Here is a 20,629-nt window from a genome sequence, read left to right on the forward strand (position 1 = left end):
TGACCATCCGGTTAAACCAGCGTGCTCCAGTTCAGCTGATTGACCATCCGGTTAAACCAGCGTGCTCCAGTTCAGCTGATTGACCATGCGGTTAAACCAGCGTGCTCCAGTTCAGCTGATTGACCATCCGGTTAAACCAGCGTGCTCCAGTTCAGCTGATTTATATATCAGATAATCCGTCATCCCGACGATGTTATCGCGAGAAAGCATGGGCCGAAACACTACAGTGTGATTTTTTACCGCGCAGAGGACAAACACAAAACGGAACCTGGTCTGCATTTAGAGGCTGTTTTTACGCACTGAATCATCCACACATAGACAACCCTGGATCCCCACGGGGTGGCGCTGTTGTCTCTATTCTGTATAATAACTTCATTATTTCAACAACATTATTTCATGGTATGGAACTTGATAAACTATTGTTTTTCCAAACACCGAAACATTCAGAAGTCAAATATTTCTATAAAATGTCACACATTTACTTTACTATATGCATCCTAATTCGTTGAATAAATAGCCTATCCATTCATATTTTCAACCCTTTAACAATACATAATACACCACATGAGAACTGAAGTTCTTCACATTCGTATGAGAATAATGTAAATTACATAAATACAAAAATACCATGCTGCTCTACCAAGCAAAAAGGCAATAACTCCTCGGAGCGTGAAACTGAGGAAAAATTGCTTTTATTTACTTTGGTTTCACAGTAACTTTATGCAGTTACTACTAACATGACACCCATTTTCTCCAAAACACAATACAATAGAGGCAGGATACTTGTCCACATTATTAAACATGTATTTAACGTAGCAAAAACTACATGAACACATTTTCGACCAAATGAGCAATTACTGCGTTTTTACTTGGTAGGGCAGTATGGCTTTCCAGCTAAAGTGACGTGACCAATTATTAGAGTGCAATGTTCACGCACGCTCCTTCTCTGATCGCATGCACTGAATAATGTAGGTGTCTGTTCTCTGCTGGGTACTGAAACACACAGCAAGCAGGCTGTGTAGCCCAGTATCTACACCATGCAGACATCACACTGTTGGTAACCTGCTGCTGCCACAACAAGCCGTCGCCCGGTGTATTTAAAACGAGGCATGCGCAAATATGCAATTGTGGAGACCAGTGAAATGACTATATAGCACTGTTCCCCAAACTGGCGTCCCTCTACTGAATCTAGTTGATGATCCCTGCTGTGTAGCCTTCAGTCCTGCTGATTTGAATAGTATCAAGCCCGTGATCAGAGCAACAGACGGCTCTCTGGAGATCTCATTTTCATCTTCTTCAGTCCTCTATGTGAGACAAGCAGGATGGGTTGTTCCACGAGTACCCAGACGACAGCGCAGGACACCACCAGACAGCCCAGCTCTAAACCCGAGGAAAGCAATGGAACCAGCACTACAGGTAAAATCCAAATACTAGAACGACATTAGATTATTGATACAACATCCTTGTATTGTTGACAGATTATTTTGATGACATAAAAATGTGTCACACAATTTTGTCGCTAATTTTTAGTTATTATATACAGTGCCTCCTTGACTTTTTCCACATTTTATTGTGTTACATTCTGAATTTAAAATGTATTAAATTGAGATTTTGTGTCACTGGCCTACACACAATATCCAATGATGTCAAAGTGGAATTGTGTTTTTTTAGAGTTTTCAACCCCTTTGTTAAGCCTAAATAAGTTCTGGAGTAAACATTTACTTAACAAGTCACATAATAAGTTGCATGGACTCACTCTGAGTGCAGTAATAGCGTTTAGTATGATTTTATGAAAACTACCTCATCTCTGTACCCAACACATATAATTATCTGTAAGGTCCCTCAGTCAAGCAGTGAATAAAAAATAAATGTTAAATAAACAGGCATTGAATATGCCTTTGAGCATGGTGAAGTTATTAATTACACTTTGGATGGTGTATCAATACACCCAGTCACTACAAAGATACAGGTGTCCTTCCTAACTCAGTTGCCGGAGAGGAAGGAAACCGCTCAGGGATTTTACAATGAGGCCAATGGTGACTTTAAAACAGTTACAGAGTTTAATGGCTGTGATAGGAGAAAACTGAGGATCAAATCAAATTTTATTGTTCACATACACATGGTTAGCAGATGTTAATGCGAGTATAGTGAAATGCTTGTGCTTTTAGTTCTGAAAGTGCAGTAATATCTAACAAGTAATATCTAACAATTCGCCAACAACTACCTAATACACACAAATCTAAGTAAAGGAATGGAATAAGAATATATACATATAAATATATGGATGAGCAATGACAGAGCGGCATGTGCCAGATGCAATAGATGGTATAAAATACAGTACATACATATGAGATGAGTAATGCAGGTGGTTTACATACACTTAGGCTGGAGTCATTAAAACTCGTTTTTCAACCACTCCACACATTTCTTGTTAACAAACTATAGTTTTGGCAAGTTGGTTAGGACATCTACTTTGTGCATGACACAAGTCATTTTTTTCAATAATTGTTTAAAGACAGATTATTTCACTTATAATTCACTGTATCACAATTCCAGTGGTTCAGAAGTTTACATTAAGTTGACTGTGCCTTTAAACAGCTTGGAAAGTTCCAGAAAATAATGTCATGGCTTTAGAAGCTTCTGATAGGCTAATTGACATAATTTCACTCAATTGGAGGTGTACCTGTGGATGTATTTCAAGGCCTACCTTCAAACTCAGTGCCTCTTTGCTTGCCATCATGGAAAAATCTAAAGAAATCAGCCAAGACCTCAGAAAAAAAATTTAGACCTCCACAAGTCTGTTCATCCTTGGAAGCAATTTCCAAATGCCTGAAGATAACACGTTCATCTGTACAAACAATAGTACGCAAGTATAAACACCATGGGACCACGCAGCCGTCATACCGCTCAGGAAGGAGACGCGTTCTGTCTCCTAGAGATTAACGTACATTGGTGTGAAAAGTGCAAATCAATCCCAGAACAACAGCAATGGACCTTGTGAAGATGCTGGAGGAAACAGGTACAAAATATCTATATCCACAGTAAAACGAGTCCTATATTGACATAACCTGAAAGGCCGCTCAGCAAGGAAGAAGCCACTGCTCAAAAACCACCATAAAAAAGCCAGACTACGGTTTGCAACTGCACATGGGGACAAAGATTGCACTTTTTGGAGAAATGTCCTCTGGTCTGATGAAACAAAATAGAACAGTTTGGCCATAATGACTATCGTTATGTTTGGAGGAAAAAGGGGGAGGCTTGCAAGCTGAAGAAGACCATCCCAACCGTGAAGCACGGGGGTGGCAGCATAATGTTGTGGGGGTGCTTTGCTGCAGGAGAGACTGGTACACTTCACAAAATAAATGGCATCATGAGGTAGGGAAATTATGTGGATATATTGAAGCAACATCTCAAGACATCAGTCAAGAAGTTAAAGTTTGGTCGCAAATGGGTCTTCCAAATGCACAATGACCCCAAGCATACTTCCAAAGTTGTGGCAAATGGCTTAAGGACAATAAAGTCAAGGTATTGGAGTGGCCATCACAAAGCCCTGACCTCAATCCTATAGACAATTTGTGGGCAGAACTGAAAAAGCATGTGCGAGCAAGGAGGCCTACAAACCTGACTCAGTTACACCAGCTCTGTCAGGAGGAATGGGCCAAAATTCACCCAACTTATTGTGGGAAGCTTGTGGAAGGCTACCCGAAACGTTTGACCCAATTTCAAGGCAATGCTACCAAATACTAATTGAGTGTATGTAAACTTCTGACCCACTGGGAATGTGATGAAAGAAATAAAAGCTGAAATAAATCATTCTCTCTACTATTATTCTGACATTTCACATTCTTAAAATAAAGTGGTGATCCTAACTGACCTAAGACAGGGAATTTTTACTAGGATTAAATGTCAGGAATTGTGAAACTGAGTTTAAATGTATTTGGCTAAAGTGTATGTAAACTTCCGACTTCAACTGTATGTAAACATTATTAAAGTGACATTATTAAAGTGACTAGTGATCCATTTAGTGAGTGGCCAATGATTTCAATTCTGTATGTAGGCATCAGACTCTCTATGTTAGTGACGGCTGTTTAACAATCTGATGGCCTTGAGATAGAAGCTGTTTTTCAGTCTCTCGGTCCCAGCTTTGATGCACCTGTACTGACCTCACCTTCTGGATGTTAGCGGGGTGAACAGGCAGTGGCTCGGGTGGTTGTTGTCCTTGATGATCTTTTTGACCTTCCTGTGACATTGGGTGCTGTAGGTGTCCTGGAGGGCAGGTAGTTTGCCCCCGGTGATGCATTGCGCAGACGGCACTACCCTCTGGAGAGCCCTGTGGTTGCGGGCGGTGCAGTTGCCGTACCAGGCGGTGATACAGCCCGACAGGATGCTCTCAATTGTGCATCTGTAAAAGTTTGTGAGGGTTTTAGATGACAAGCCACATTTCTTCAGCCTCCTGTGGTTGAAGAGGCACTGCTGTTGTGCCTTCTAGACACCCTGTGTGGGTGGACCATTTTCAGTTTGTCTGTGATGTGTACGCTGAGGAACTTAAAACTTTCCACCTTCTCCACTGCTGTCCCGTCGATATGGATGGGGGGGTGCGCCCTCTGCTGTTTCCTGAAGTCCACGATCATCTCCTTTGTTTTGTTGACGTTGAGTGAGAGGTTGTTTTGCTGACACAACACTTCAAGTGCCCTCACCTCCTCCCTGTAGGCCCTCTTGACATTGTTGGTAATCAAGCCCACTACTGTTGTGTAATCTGTAAACTTGATGATTGAGTTGGAGGCGTGCATGGCCACGCAGTCATTGGTGAACAGGGAGTACAGGAGGGGACTGAGCATGCACCCTTGTGGGACCCCAGTGCTGAGGATCATTGAAGTGGAGATGTTGTTTCCTACCTTCACCACCTGGGGGCAGCTCGTCAGGAAGTCCAGGTCCCAATTACACAGGGTGGGGTTGAGACCAAGGGCTTCTAGCTTAATGATGAGCTTGGAGTGTACTATGGTGTTGAAGGCTGAGCTGTAGTCAAAGAACAACATTCTTACATAGGTATTCCTTTTGTCCAGATGGGATAGGGCAGTGTGCAGTGTGATTGCGATTGCATCGTCTGTGGACCTATTGGGGCGGTATGCAAATTGAAGTGGGTCCAGGGTGACAGGTAAGGGGGAGGTGATATGATCCTTGACAACCTCTCAAAGCACTTCATGATGACAGAAGTGAGTGCTACTAGTCATTTACTTCAGTTACCTTTGCCTTCTTGGGTACAGGAACAATGGTGGCCATCTTGAAGCATGTGGGGACAGCAGACTGGGATAGGGAGAGATTGAATATGTCCGTAAACACACCAGCCAGCTGGTCTGCTCATGCTCTGAGGACATGGCTTGGGATGCCGTCTGGGCCGGCAGCCTTGCGAGGGTTAACGTTTAAATGTCTTACTCACGTCGGCCACGGAGAAGGAGAGGGGGGGCCCACAGTCCTTGGAAGCGGGCCACGTTGGTGGCACTGTATTATCCTCAAAGCGGGCAAAGAAGGTGTTCAGTTTGTCTGGAAGAAAGACGTCGGTGTCCGTGACGTGGCTGGTTTTCTTTTTGTAGTCCGTGATTGTCTGTAGACCCTGCCACATATGTCTCATGTCTGAGCCGTTGAATTGCGACTCCACTTTGTCTCTGTACTGACGTTTTGCCTGTTTGATTGCCTTACGGAGGGAATAACTACACTGTTTGTATATACACAGCTTTGACAATAACCGAGGAGAATTCTCTTGGGAGATAATATGGTCGGCATTTGATTGTGAGGAATTCTAGGTCAGGTGAAAAAAAGTACTTGAGTTCCTGTATGTTGTTGCAATTACACCATGAGTTGTTAATCATGAAACATACACCCCTGCCTTTCTTCTTCCTGGAGAGATGTTTATTCCTGTCGGTGCGACGTACAAAGAATCCATGTGGCTGTATGGACTCCGACAGCATATTCCCGAGAGAGCCATGTTTCCGTGAAGCAGAGTATGTTACAATCCCTGATGTCTCTCTGGAAAGCAACCCTTGCCATAATTTTGTCTACCTTGCTATCTATAGACCGGACATTAGCGAGTAATATACTCGGAAGCGGTAGATGGTGTGAGCGCCTTCGAAGTCTGACCAGAAGACCGCTCCGTCTACCTCTTCTCTGGCGGCGTTGTTTTGGGTCAGCCTCTGGAATCAGCTAAAATGCCCTGGGTGATTCGGACAAAGGATCCGCTTCGGGAAAGTTGTATTACTGGTCATAGTCCTGGTCACTTTCTGGGCTAACAGAGTAAGAAATAATACATAAAAAACATAATACTGCAAAGTTTCCTAAGGACTAGAAATGAGGCAGCGCTCTCTGTCGGCGCCATTTTGTGACAATCTACAACAACATTGTAGTTACTCCAAAATACTAACCTAAATGACAGAGTGAAAAGAAGGAAGTCTGTAAAAAATACAAATATTCTAAATACAGAGCATTCGGAAAGTATTCAGACACCTTGACTAATTCCACATTTTGCTTCGTTACAGCCTTATTCTAAAGCTGATTAAATAAATTGACAAGGATTTTCTATCTACACACAATACCCCACAAAAGTAAAGCAAAAACAGGTTTTAAAAAAATAAGTGTTCAGACCCTTTTCTATGAGACACGAAATTGAGCTCAGGTACATCCTGTTTCCATTAATCATCCTTGAGCTGTTTCTACAACTTGATTGGAGTCCACCTGTGGTAAATTCAATTGGTTGGACATGATTTGGAAAGGCACACACCTGTCTAAAGGCCTTGGTCAGGGAGGTGACCAAAAACCCGATGGTCACTCTGACAGAGCTCCAGAGTTCCTCTGTGGAGATGGGAGAACCGTCCAGAAGGACAACCATCTCTGCAGCACTCCACCAATCAGGCCTTTATAGTAGAGTGGCCAGATGTAAGCCACTCCTCACTAAAATGCACGGCAGCCCGAATTGAGTTTGCCAAAAGGCACCTAAAGACTCTCAGACCATGAAAAACAAGATTATCCCTGTCATCATTTCTCTGAATATCTATGATAGTAAATAGCTATTCTATTAATAAGATATGTAATAGGAATTTCCAGGTGAACAAAACAGAAAGCAGTTGCAAATATCTGTTTTATTACAAGTTGCAACAGAGAGATTCAACATAGACATTTCTCTGCCTTCTGACTGTCTTCTTGTCCTTAATGTCCTAATCAGACAGCACCAGTGTTCCGTAAACAAAGAGTCTTGCAGGATGTCAGGTGCTACAGAATCACACAGTGTTCAACATAATGTCATCAATACAACAGTGAATAATCAGTGTGACCTCAGTCCTTGTACCTCCAGTCTGGTGTCAATCACTATCAACAGATATGAGAATAATCCATAACAGTCAAATCAAATGTATTTACATAGCCCTTCTTACATCAGCTGATATCTCAAAGTGCTGTACAGAAACCCAGCCTAAAACCCCAAACAGCAAGCAATGCATGTGTAGAAGTACAGTGGCTAGGAAAAACTCCCTAGAAAGGCCAAAACCTAGGAAGAAACCTAGAGAGGAAGCAGGCTATGAGGGGTGGCCGGTCCTCTTCTGGCTGTGCCGGGTGGATATTATAACAGAACATGGCCAAGATGTTCAAATGTTCATAAATGACCAGCATGGTCAAATAATAGTAATCACAGTGAACAGGTCAGGGTTCCATAGCCGCAGGCAGAACAGTTGAAACTGGAGCAGCAGCAAGGCCAGGTGGACTGGAGACCGCAAGGAGTGATCATGCCAGGTAGTCCTGAGGCATGGTCCTAGGGCTCAGGTCCTCAGAAAGAAAGAAAGAAAGAAAGAGAAAGAAAGAAAGAAAGAAAGAAAGAAAGAGAAAGAAAGAAAGAAAGAAAGAAAGAAAGAAAGAAAGAAGAAAGAAGAAAGAAGAAATTAGAGAAAGAGAGAATTAGAGAGTATAAGTATTTATCTTTTTACATCAGCTGATGTCACAAAGTGCTGTACAGAAACCCAGCCTAAAACCCCAAACAGCAAGCAATGCAGATGTAGAAGCACGGTGGCTAGGAAAAACTCCCTAAATAGGCCAGAAACTAGGAAGAAACCTGGAGAGGAACCAGGCTATGTGGGGTGGCCAGTCTTCTTCTGAGAGAATTAGAGAGAGCATACTTAAATTCACACAGGACACCGGATAAGACAGGAGAAATACTCCAGATGTAACAGACTGACCCTAGCCCCCCGACACAAACTATTGCAGCATAAATACTGGAGGCTGAGACAGGAGGGGTCAGGAGACACTGTGGCCCCCCCGACACATAAACTACTGCAGTGACCATCAACCCCAGAACACTGGAAATGACGTATATTACAGACACTCCAAATACGCTAAACATTGTGTTGCTCACTCTAAACTTAATGTTCCCACTGGTGCGCTGCAAATTATCCATATCCACTGTTTGGCATTCATAGAAATTCTCTAATCTCTTCCTCTGGGTCAGGTGAACATGTGGCAGCAGGGACATTTCCTTAGTTTTGCATATGACTCCTTTAACCTGACCTAACTCCTCTCAGGCAGAATAAGGACATTGTCAACTTGCACCAACCAATAGTGTATTCAACTACAGAGTGAAAAATAGTTTTGCTTTGGTTTTTGAGGTGCGTTCACACACCTTGGGCGTGTTTCTTTTATGCCAATGGAACTGTTTTGGTCCCACACCCTCCTGAACGGTTATTCTGTCTCCGTACATCCGGCGTCGCTCTGAGTAAATGTCGTCTCACTCAAACTGGCCTTTCTCTTCCCCACCACCTGCATTTTTTGATCTAAGGTTTGAGTATTGATTTCAAATCAAATCAAAGTTTATTTGTCACGTGCGCCGAATACAACAGGTGTAGTAGACCTTACAGTGAAATGCTGAATACAACAGGTGTAGTAGACCTTACAGTGAAATGCTGAATACAACAGGTGTAGTAGACCTTACAGTGAAATGCTGAATACAACAGGTGTAGTAGACCTTACAGTGAAATGCTGAATACAACAGGTGTAGTAGACCTCACAGTGAAATGCTGAATACAACAGGTGTAGTAGACCTTACAGTGAAATGCTGAATACAACAGGTGTAGAGACCTTACAGTGAAATGCTGAATACAACAGGTGTAGTAGACCTCACAGTGAAATGTTTACTTACAGGCTCTAACCAATAGTGCAAAAAGGTATTAGGTGAACAGTAGGCAGGTAAAGAAATAAAACAACAGTAAAAAGACAGGCTATATACAGTAGCGAGGCTACATACAGACACCGGTTAGTCAGGCTGATTGAGGTAGCATGTACATGTAGGGGTATGGCTATGCATATATGATAAACAGAGAGTAGCATTAGCGTAAAAGAGGGGGTTGGTTTCTGAGGGATGTTAGTGTGAAGTTGTGTAAGCCTAGTATAAATGTAGATACTCCTGCAACTAGAATAATGTAAACTCAGCAAAAAAACAAACGTCCCTTTTTCAGGACCCTGTCTTTCAAAGATCATTCGTAAAAATCCAAATAACTTCACAGATCTTCATTGTAAAGGGTTTAAACACTGTTTCCCCATGCTGGTTCAATGAACCATAAACAATTAATGAACATGCTCCTGTGGAACGGTTGTTAAGACACTAACAGCTTACAGATGGTAGGCAATTAAGGTCACCGAGGCCTGTACTCGGGAGCGGGATCGATTTGGAGGTGGAGGGTCCGTCATGGTCTGGGGCGGTGTGTCACAGCATCATCGGACTGAGCTTGTTGTCATTGCAGGCAATCTCAACGCTGTGCGTTACAGGGAAGACATCCTCCTCCCTCATGTGGTACCCTTCCTGCAGGCTCATCCTGACATGACCCTCCAGCATGACAATGCCTCCAGCCATACTGCTCGTTCTGTGCGTGATTTCCTGCAAGACAGGAATGTCAGTGTTCTGCCATGGCTAGCGAAGAGCCCGGATCTCAATCCCATTGAGTACGTCCGGGACCTGTTGGATCGGAGGGTGAGGGCTAGGGCCATTCCCCCCAGAAATGTCCGGGAATTTGCAGGTGCCTTGGTGGAAGAGTGGAGTAACATCTCACAGCAAGAACTGGCAAATCTGGTGCAGTCCATGAGGAGGAGATGCACTGCAGGACTTAATGCAGCTGGTGGCCACACTAGATACTGACTGAGGAGGAGATACTGTTACTGACTGTTACTTTTGATTTTGCCCCCCCCCCTCCCCCTTTGACACACTATTCCATTTCTGTTAGTCACATGTCTGTGGAACTTGTTTAGTTTATGTCTCAGTTGTTGAAACTTGTTATGTTCATACAAATATTTACACATGTTAAGTTTGCTGAAAATAAACGCAGTTGACAGTGAGAGGACGTTTCTATTTTTGCTGTGTTTAGATACTCCTGCTAGTAGATTCATGTAGACCTCCACAAGTCTGGTTCATCCTTGGAAGCAATTTCCAAACGACTGCTATGCCCAGTCTCATATCCCTTAGTCTTGGCCTCCAGGCTTCATATCCCTGTACACACATTCCTGTGGTGGGTGAGGAAGTTAATCTGTGTTAGCCTGAGGCCTGTGTTTCATATGATCATTAACTGGGTATTTTCTTCGCCTTTCTTCCTGTGGTCAACTGATATGTTGTTGATAGATCAAATTGATTTAGACCCTATATATATATATATATACATACACTATACTATATATATATATATATATATATATATATATATATATATATATATATATAAGGCGGGGCTTTACCTAGCAAAGAATTATAGATGACCTGGAGCCAGTGGGTCTGGCGACGAATATGTAGCGAGGGCCAGCCAACGAGAGCATACAGGTCGCAGTGGTGGGTAGTATATGGGGCTTTGGTGACAAAACGGATGGCACTGTGATAGATTGCATCCAATTTGCTGAGTAGAGTGTTGGAGGCTATTTTGTAAATGACATCGCCAAAGTCAAGGATTGGTTGGATAGTCAATTTTACGAGGGTATGTTTGGCAGCATGAGTGAAAGAGGCTTTGTTGCGAAATAGGAAGCCGATTATAGATTTAATTTTGGATTGGAGATGCTTAATGTGAGTCTGGAAGGAGAGTTTACAGTCTAACCAGACACCTAGGTATTTGTAGTTGTCCACATATTCTAAGTCAGAACCGTCCAGAGTGGTGATGCTAGTCGGGCGGGCAGGTGCGGGCAGCGATCGGTTGAAGAGCATGCATTTGATTTTACTAGCATTTAAAAGCAGTTGGAGGCCACAGAAAAAGTGTTTTGTGGCATTGAAGCTCATTTGGAGGTTTGATAACACAGTGTCCAAAGAAGGGCCAGATGTATACAGAATGGTGTCATCTGCATAGAGGTGGATCACAGAATCACCAGCAGCAAGAGCGACGTCATTGATATATACAGAGAAAAGAGTCGGCCTGAGAATTTAACCCTGTGGCACCCCCATAGAGACTGCCAGAGGACCGGACAACAGGCCCTCCGATTTGACACACTGAACTCTATCTGAGAAGTAGTTGGCGAACCAGGCGAGGCAGTCATTTGAGAAACCAAGGCTATTGAGTCTGCTGATGAGGATGTGGTGATTGACAGAGTCGAAAGCCTTGACCAGGTCAATGAATACGACTAGTATTGTTTCTTATCGATGGCGGTTAAGATATCATTTAGGACATTGAGCGTGGCTGAGGTACACCCATGACCAGCTCTGAAACCAGATTGCATAGCGGAGAAGGTACGGTGGAATTCGAAATGGTCTTGGCTGATTTCTTTTGATTTTCCCATGATGTCAAGCAAAGAGGCACTGAGTTTGAAGGTAGGCCTTCGAATACATCCACAGGTACACCTCCACTTGACTCAAATGATGTCAATTAGCCTATCAGAAGCTTCTAAAGCCATGTCATCATTTTCTGGAATTTTCCTATCTGTTTAAAGGCACAGTCAACTTAGTGTATGTAAACTTCTGAACCACTGGACTTGTGATACAGTGAATTATAAGTGAAATAATCTGTTTGTAAATAGTTGTTGTAAAAATTACTTATGTCAAGCACAAAGTAGATGTCCTAACCGACTTGCCAAAACGATAGTTTGTTAACAAGAAATTTGTGGAGTGGTTGAAAAACTAGTTCAACTGTAGGTCTATAACAGTTTGGGTCTAGAGTGTCTCGCCCTTTGAAGAGGGGGATGACCGCGGCAGCTTTCCAATCTTTGGGAATCTCAGACAATACGAAGAGAGCTTGAACTGGCTAGTAATAGGGGTTGCAACAATTTCGGCTGATAATTTTGGAAAGAGCGGGTCCAGATTGTCTAGCCCAGCTGATTTGTAAGGATCCAGATTTAGCAGGTCTTTCAGAACATCAGCTGTCTGGATTTGGGTGAAGGAGAAATGGGGGAGGCTTGGGCAAGTTTCTGTGGGGGGTGCAGAGCTGTAGACCGAGGTAGGGGTAGCCAGGTGGAAAGCATGGCCAGCCGTAGAAAAATGCTTATTGAAATGATCTATTATCGTAGATTTATCGGTGGTAACAGTGTTTCCTAGCCTCAGTGCAGTGGGCAGCTGGGAGGATGTGCTCTTATTCTCCATGGACTACACAGTGTCCCAAAACCTTTTGGAATTAGTGCAACAGGATGCAAATTTATGTTTGAAAAAGCTACCCTTTGCTTTCCTAACTGACTGTGTATATTGTTTCCTGACTTCCCTGAAAAGTTGCATATCGCCGGGGCTATTGATGCTAATGCAGTACGCCACAGGATGTTTTTGTGCTGGTCAAGTCTGGAGTTAACCAAAGGCTATATCAATCAAATCAAATCAAATGTATATATATAGCCCTTCTTACATCAGCTGATATCTCAAAGTGCTGTACAGAAACCCAGCCTAAAACCCCAAACAGCAAGCAATGCAGGTGTAGAAGCACGGTGGCTAGGAAAAACTCCCTAGAAAGGCCAAAACCTAGGAAGAAACCTAGAGAGGAACCAGGCTATGAAGGGTGGCCAGTCCTCTTCTGGCTGTGCTGGGTGGAGATTATAACAGCACATGGCCTAGATGTTCAAATGTTCATAAATGACCAGCATTGTCAAATAATAATAATCATAGTAGTTGTCGAGGGTGCAACAAGTCAGTAACACAAGAGTAAGTGTCAGTTGGCTTTTTCATAGCCGATCTTTGAGAGTATCTCTACCGCTCCTGCTGTCTCTAGAGAGTTGAAAACAGCAGGTCTGGGACAGGTAGCACGTCCGGTGAATAGGTCAGGGTTCCAGCAGGTCTGGGACAACAGGTCTGGGACAGGTAGCACGTCCGGTGAACAGGTCAGGGTTCCATAGCTGCAGGCAGAACAGTTGGAACTGGAGCAGCAGCACGGCCAGGTGAACTGGGGACAGCAAGGAGTCATCAAGCCAGGTAGTCCTGAGGCATGGTCCTAGGGCTCAGGTCACCGAGAGAGAGAAAGAAAGAAAGAGAAAGAGAGAATTAGAGAGAGCATATTTAAATTCACACAGGACACCGGAAAAGACAAGAGAAATGCTCCAGATGTGACAGACTGACCCTAGCCCCCCGACACACAAACAACTGCAGCATAAATACTAGAGGCTGAGACAGGAGGGGTCAGGAGACACTGTGGCCCCATCCGATGAAACCCCCGGACAGGGCCAAACAGGTAGGATATAACCCCACCCACTTTGCCAAAGCACAGCCTCCACACCACTGGAAGGATATCTCCAACCACCAACATACCATCCCGGGACAAGGCCGAGTATAGCCCACAAAGATCTCCGCCACGGCACAGCCCAAGGGGGGGGCACCAACCCAGACAGGAAGACCACGTCAGTGACTCAACCCACTCCCAGGGACGGCATGGAAGAACACCAGTAAGCCAGTGACTCAGCCCCCGTAATAGGGGTAGAGGCAGAGAATCCCAGCGGAGAGAGGGGAAACCGGCCAGGCAGAGACAGCAAGGGTGGTTCGTTGCTCCAGCCTTTCCGTTCACCTTCACACCCCTGGGCCAGACTACACTTAATCATAGGACCTACTGAAGAGATGTGTCTTCAGTAAAGACTTAAAGGTTGAGACTGAGTCTGCGTCTCTCACATGGGTAGGCAGACTATTCCATAAAAATTGAGCTTTATAGGAGAAAGCCCTCCCTCCAGCTGTTTGCTTAGAAATTCTAGGAACAATTAGGAGGCCCGCGTCTTGTGACCGTAGTGTACGTGTAGGTATGTACGGCAGGACCAAATCGGAAAGATAGGTAGGAGCAAGCCCATGTAATGCTTTGTAGGTTAGCAGTAAAACCTTGAAATCAGCCCTTGCCTTAACAGGAAGCCAGTGTAGGGAGGCTAGCACTGGAGTAATATGATCACATTTTTTTGGTTCTAGTCAGGATTCTAGCAGCCGTATTTAGCACTAACTGAAGTTTATTTAGTGCTTTATCCGGGTAGCCGGAAAGTAGAGCATTGCAGTAGTCCAACCTAGAAGTAAGAAAGGCATGGATTAATTTTTCTGCGTCATTTTTGGACAGAAAGTTTCTGATTTTTGCAATGTTACGTAGATGGAAAAAAGCTGTCCTTGAAACAGTCTTGATATGTTCTTCAAAAGAGAGATCAGGGTCCAGAGTAACGCTGAGGTCCTTCACAGTTTTATTTGAGACGACTGTACAACCATCCAGATTAATTGTCAGATTCAACAGAAGATCTCTTTGTTTCTTGGGACCTAGAACAAGCATCTCTGTTTTGTCCGAGTTTAAGAGTAGAAAGTTTGCAGCCATCCACTTCCTTATGTCTGAGACACAGGCTTCTAGCGAGGGCAATTTTGGGGCTTCACCATGTTTCATTGAAATGTACAGCTGTGTGTCATCCGCATAGCAGTGAAATTTAACATTATGTTTTCGAATGACATCCCCAAGAGGTAAAATATATAGTGAAAACAATAGTGGTCCTAAAACAGAACCTTGAGGAACACCGAAATTTACAATTGATTTGTCAGAGGACAAACCATTCACAGAGACAAACTAATATGTTTCCAACAGATAAGATCTAAACCAGGCCAGAACTTGTCCATGTAGACCAATTTGGGTTTCCAATCTCTCCAAAAGAATGTGGTGATCGATGGTATCAAAAGCAGCACTAAGATCTAGGAGCACGAGGACAGGCGCAGAGCCTCGGTCTGACGTCATTAAAAGGTCATTTACCACCTTCACAAGTGCAGTCTCAGTGCTATGATGGGGTCTAAAACCAGACTGAAGCATTTCGTGTACATTGTTTGTCTTCAGGAAGGCAGTGAGTTGCTGCGCAACAGCTTTTTCTACAATTTTTGAGAGGAATGGGAGATTCGATATAGGCCGATAGTTTTTTATAATTTCTGGGTCAAGATTTGGCTTTTTCAAGAGATTTTATTACTGCCACTTTTAGTGAGTTTGGTACACATCCGGTAGATAGAGAGCCGTTTATTATGTTCAACATAGGAGGGCCAAGCACAGAAAGCAGCTCTTTCAGTAGTTTAGTTGGAATAGGGTCCAGTATGCAGCTTGAAGGTTTAGAGGCCATGATTATTTTCATCATTGTGTCAAGAGATATAGTACTAAAGCACTTGAGTGTCTCCCTTGATCCTAGGTCCTGGCAGAGTTGTGCAGACTCAGGACAATGGAGCTTTGGAGGAATACGCAGATTTAAAGAGGAGTCCGTAATTTGCTTTCTAATGATCATGATCTTTTCCTCAAAGAAGTTCATGAATTCATCACTGCTGAAGTGAAAGCCATCCTCTCTTGGGGAATGCTGCTTTTTAGTTAACTTTGCGACAGTATCAAAAAGAAATTTCGGATTGTTCTTATTTTCCTCAATTAAGTTGGAAAAATAGGATGATCGAGCAGCAGTGAGGGCTCTTCGATACTGCACGGTACTGTCTTTCCAAGCTAGTCGGAAGACTTCCAGTTTGGTGTGGCGCCATTTCCGTTCCAATTTTCTGGAAGCTTGCTTCAGAGCTTGTGTATTTTCAGTCTTAGTTCTACATTTTTTGAATGGGGCATTTGACCGCGGACCCATAACGGATGCAGGCAATGAGGCAGTGATCACTGAGATCCTGGTTGAAAACAGCAGAGTTGTATTTAGAAGGCAGGTTGGTCAGGATGATATCTATGAGGGTACCCATGGTTACTGATTTAGGGTTGTACCTGGTAGGTTTCTTGATAATTTGTGTGAGATTGAGGGCATCTAGCTAGATTGTAGGACTGCCGGGGTGTTAAGCATATCCCAGTTTAGGTCACCTAACAGAACGAGTCCCATAGGGCGGCGCACAATTGGATCAGCGTCGTCCGGGTTTGGCCGGTGTAGGCCGTCATTGTAAATATAAAGGGTTCTTAACTGACTTGCCTAATTAAATAAAGGTTAAATAGAAAAAAAATTGAATTTAAGTTTGCGATCTCCCACTATCTACAAGCATGACCAATGGCATAACACCTAAATTCAACCAACCAATAGGAATACATGAACATGAAAGACATATTTCTGCAGTGTCAGGTGGAAAAATAAGCAACCGTGTTACACTAGCTGGGCTGTTGCCTGAGAAAGAGCTGTGATTGTTTTGGTGTTGCTATGAGGTGAAGCATTGTTTGCCAGTTTCACGGCTACTTAATCGTGACCTGAAGCAATGTCCTAGTCATCACGTTACAGACACCATACAAACCCAATGACTCTGTTCTAACACTGCTGGTTGCTATATAACTATATAATTGCCTAATTCTCACAGTAAGGTAGAGGGGAGTGATCGTTATTGTCTATTGTTGTAACCAATGTCCATCAAACATTGAATATTTCAGTTGATGTAGATTACTGTAAAGCACTTGGGGGGGCAGCGTAGCCTAGTGGTTAGAGCGTTGGACTAGTAACCGAAAGGTTGCAAGATCAAATCCCCGAGCTGACAAGGTACAAATCTGTCGTTCTGCCCCTGAACAAGGCAGTTAACCCACTGTTCCTAGGCCGTCATTGAAAATAAGAATTAGGTCTTAACTGACTTGCCTGGTTAAATAAAGGTAAAATAAAATAACTTTGTGTTGTTGTTAAAAGGGCTATATAAATCACATTTCATTGATAGCTTGATTGAGCAATCCTTGACCTCCCAGCATATGGCTGATGTTCTGTGTTCCAGGGGCGGCTAATGAGAACGGTAAGGTTACGGAGGACGGTGAGACCATCCCATTAACCCTCTTTATTGTCCCACACAGTGATCGTAGCAGCCACAGGAGAGGAGGCCCAGCCTGCTCCGGCTGCAGCCCAAGCCGAGCCTCCTGCAGACAGCACAGACCCGTCCCCAGCCCCTGCTCAGAGTGAGACCCAGCCTGCAGCCGATGCTCCTGCAGCAGCCACTTCTCCCGAGCAGCCAGCCAGCTCTCCAGAGCCTCCCCCTGCAGCCCAGGACCCAGGTACTGTAGGCACAGACAGACAGTCAGAGGCTGCGTTTACACAGGCAGCCCAATTCTGATTTTTTTTCCCCCACTAATTGGTATTTTGACCAACCTCATCAGCTATTTTGCCAATAATTGGGCAAAATATCAGCATTGGACTGCTTGTGTAAACGCAGCCAAAGTAACCTGTTCAAAACCAACATGATCATGTTCCTCTATTTCCAATGCAAATCACGCCTTTTCTGCCGTCCTCATATCTGCTCACGGCACACAAGAGGCCTGTTCCAGGATGGACATGGATCAGTTGTGAATGCGTGACAGTTTTGATAAGGACGTAATACCTGTTTGTTCAAGCAGCTGTAAAAACACATCAGTCAGACGCAGATGAAGCCTAGTCCTGTTAAAAAAAACCATGATCTCAGTTGAAATGGCTTTTTAGTCAGAGACTTTAGGCTTCACCTGTGTCTGACTGGAAACCTGTCCCTTACGGTATTAATCCAACGACAAGGGGATTAACCCTCTTTATTGTCCCATTGACAAGACCAAGTACACAATGTTAATTTACTGCCAATGATCAACAGTAACCTGATAAGTGTTCCACTTAGCCTACTGTACTCAGTGACCCCCCTGAACACAGCTAGCTAGGAGTCCAGGTAGACTTTCCCCTGTTCTGCTGTCTCATTACCCTGTCTGTTACCAGGGTCAGGGCTAGTACTGTTACCAGGGTTATGGGTGGGTCTGTTACCAGGGTTATGGATGGATCTGTTACCAGGGTTAGGGCTAGTACTGTTACCAGGGTTATGGGTGGGTCTGTTACCAGGGTTATGGATGGATCTGTTACCAGGGTTAGGGCTAGTACTGTTACCAGGGTTATGGGTGGGTCTGTTACCAGGGTTATGGGTGGGTCTGTTACCAGGGTTAGGGCTAGTACTGTTACCAGGGTTATGGGTGGGTCTGTTACCAGGGTTATGGATGGATCTGTTACCAGGGTTATGGGTGGGTCTGTTACCAGGGTTATGGATGGATCTGTTACCAGGGTTAGGGCTAGTACTGTTACCAGGGTTATGGATGGGACTGTTACCAGGGTTATGGGTGGGTCTGTTACCAGGGTTATGGATGGGTCTGTTACCAGGGTTACTAACATGATCCCTCACTGACCATAGAGGTTTCATGGTGATGGGAGACATTACTAATCTTGTCAATTTACTTAATGAGTCCCAATGCAAATTACTGCCAAGTCTCATGTACTGCGCATTTCGATAGTGTATTTGTCTAATGCATAGTACCATTCATATAACTATAGTATACTATAATATATTATATAATAATATAACATATTATTAACATAACATAATATAACCGATAAAGGAAAAGGCTGTAGCTGAATAGAACCAGTGGGCCGGGCCAGTAAATAGCTGAATAGAACCAGTGGGCCAGTATATAGTTGAATAGAACCAGTGGGCCGGGCCAGTATATAGCTGAATAGAACCAGTGGGCCAGTATATAGCTGAATAGAACCAGTGGGCCAGTATATAGTTGAATAGAACCAGTGGGCCAGTATATAGCTGAATAGAACCAGTGGGCCAGTATATAGTGGAATAGAACCAGTGGGCCAGTATATAGCTGAATAGAACCAGTGGGCCAGTATATAGCTGAATAGAACCAGTGGGCCAGTATATAGCTGAATAGAACCAGTGGGCCAGTATATAGCTGAATAGAACCAGTGGGCCAGTATATAGTTGAATAGAACCAGTGGGCCAGTATATAGCTGAATAGAACCAGTGGGCCAGTATATAGCTGAATAGAACCAGTGGGCCAGTATATAGTTGAATAGAACCAGTGGGCCAGTATATAGCTGAATAGAACCAGTGGGCCAGTATATAGTGGAATAGAACCAGTGGGCCGGGCCAGTATATAGCTGAATAGAACCAGTGGGCCAGTATATAGCTGAATAGAACCAGTGGGCCAGTATATAGCTGAATAGAACCAGTGGGCCAGTATATAGCTGAATAGAACCAGTGGGCCAGTATACAGCTGAATAGAACCAGTGGGCCAGTATATAGCTGAATAGAACCAGTGGGCCGGGCCAGTATATAGCTGAATAGAACCAGTGGGCCAGTATATAGTTGAATAGAACCAGTGGGCCAGTATACAGCTGAATAGAACCAGTGGGCCAGTATATAGCTGAATAGAACCAGTGGGCCGGGCCAGTATATAGCTGAATAGAACCAGTGGGCCAGTATATAGTTGAATAGAACCAGTGGGCCGGGCCAGTATATAGTGGAATAGAACCAGTGGGCCAGTATATAGGGGAATAGAACCAGTGGGCCAGTATATAGTTGAATAGAACCAGTGGGCCAGTATATAGGGGAATAGAACCAGTGGGCCAGTATATAGTGGAATAGAACCAGTGGGCCAGTATATAGTGGAATAGAACCAGTGGGCCAGTATATAGTGGAATAGAACCAGTGGGCCAGTATATAGTGGAATAGAACCAGTGGGCCAGTATATAGCTGAATAGAACCAGTGGGCCAGTATATAGTGGAATAGAACCAGTGGGCCAGTATATAGTGGAATAGAACCAGTGGGCCAGTATATAGTGGAATAGAACCAGTGGGCCAGTATATAGCTGAATAGAACCAGTGGGCCAGTATACAGCTGAATAGAACCAGTGGGCCAGTATAAGCTGAATAGAACCAGTGGGCCAGTATATAGTTGAATAGAACCAGTGGGCCAGTATATAGTTGAATAGAACCAGTGGGCCAGTATAAGCTGAATAGAACCAGTGGGCCAGTATATAACTGAATAGAACCAGTGGGCCAGTATGTAGCTGAATAGAACCAGTGGGCCAGTATATAGCTGAATAGAACCAGTGGGCCAGTATATAGTTGTGTGTCTTTCTGTGATTCTATACTGAACCACTGGTTCAATTCAACTATATACATAATTTGGACACACCTACTCATTCAAGTGTTTTTCTTTATATTTACTATTTTCTACATTGTAGAATAACAGTGAAGACATCAAAACTATGAAATAACACATATGGAATCATGTAGTAACCAAAAAGCTGTTAAACAAATCAAAATATATTTTATATTTGAGATTCTTCAAAGTAGCCACCCTTTGCCTTGATGACAGCATTGCACACTCTAGGCATTCTCTCAGAGAGAGGGACACAGACACAGAGAGACACAGAGAGACACAGAGAGACACAGAGAGACACAGAGAGACACAGAGAGACACAGAGA

General features: G+C 43.8%; 1 protein-coding gene across 1 annotated transcript in view; it reads left to right on the forward strand.

Annotated features, from left to right (window-relative positions):
• Nucleotides 1-1,040: 1,040 nt before the first annotated feature.
• The window catches only part of si:dkey-284p5.3 (uncharacterized), a 20,396-nt gene continuing 807 nt past the window's right edge, over nt 1,041-20,629 (forward strand). The window contains exons 1-2 of the mRNA XM_014143281.3: nt 1,041-1,416; nt 17,199-17,396. Of these exons, the coding sequence (XP_013998756.1) occupies nt 1,323-1,416; nt 17,199-17,396 (292 nt within the window). The 5' untranslated portion in view covers nt 1,041-1,322. The remainder of the gene's footprint in view (nt 1,417-17,198; nt 17,397-20,629) is intronic.

Source organism: Salmo salar, chromosome 14, assembly GCF_965601325.2.
Source record: "Salmo salar chromosome 14, fSalSal1, whole genome shotgun sequence".
Taxonomy (NCBI): domain Eukaryota; kingdom Metazoa; phylum Chordata; class Actinopteri; order Salmoniformes; family Salmonidae; genus Salmo; species Salmo salar.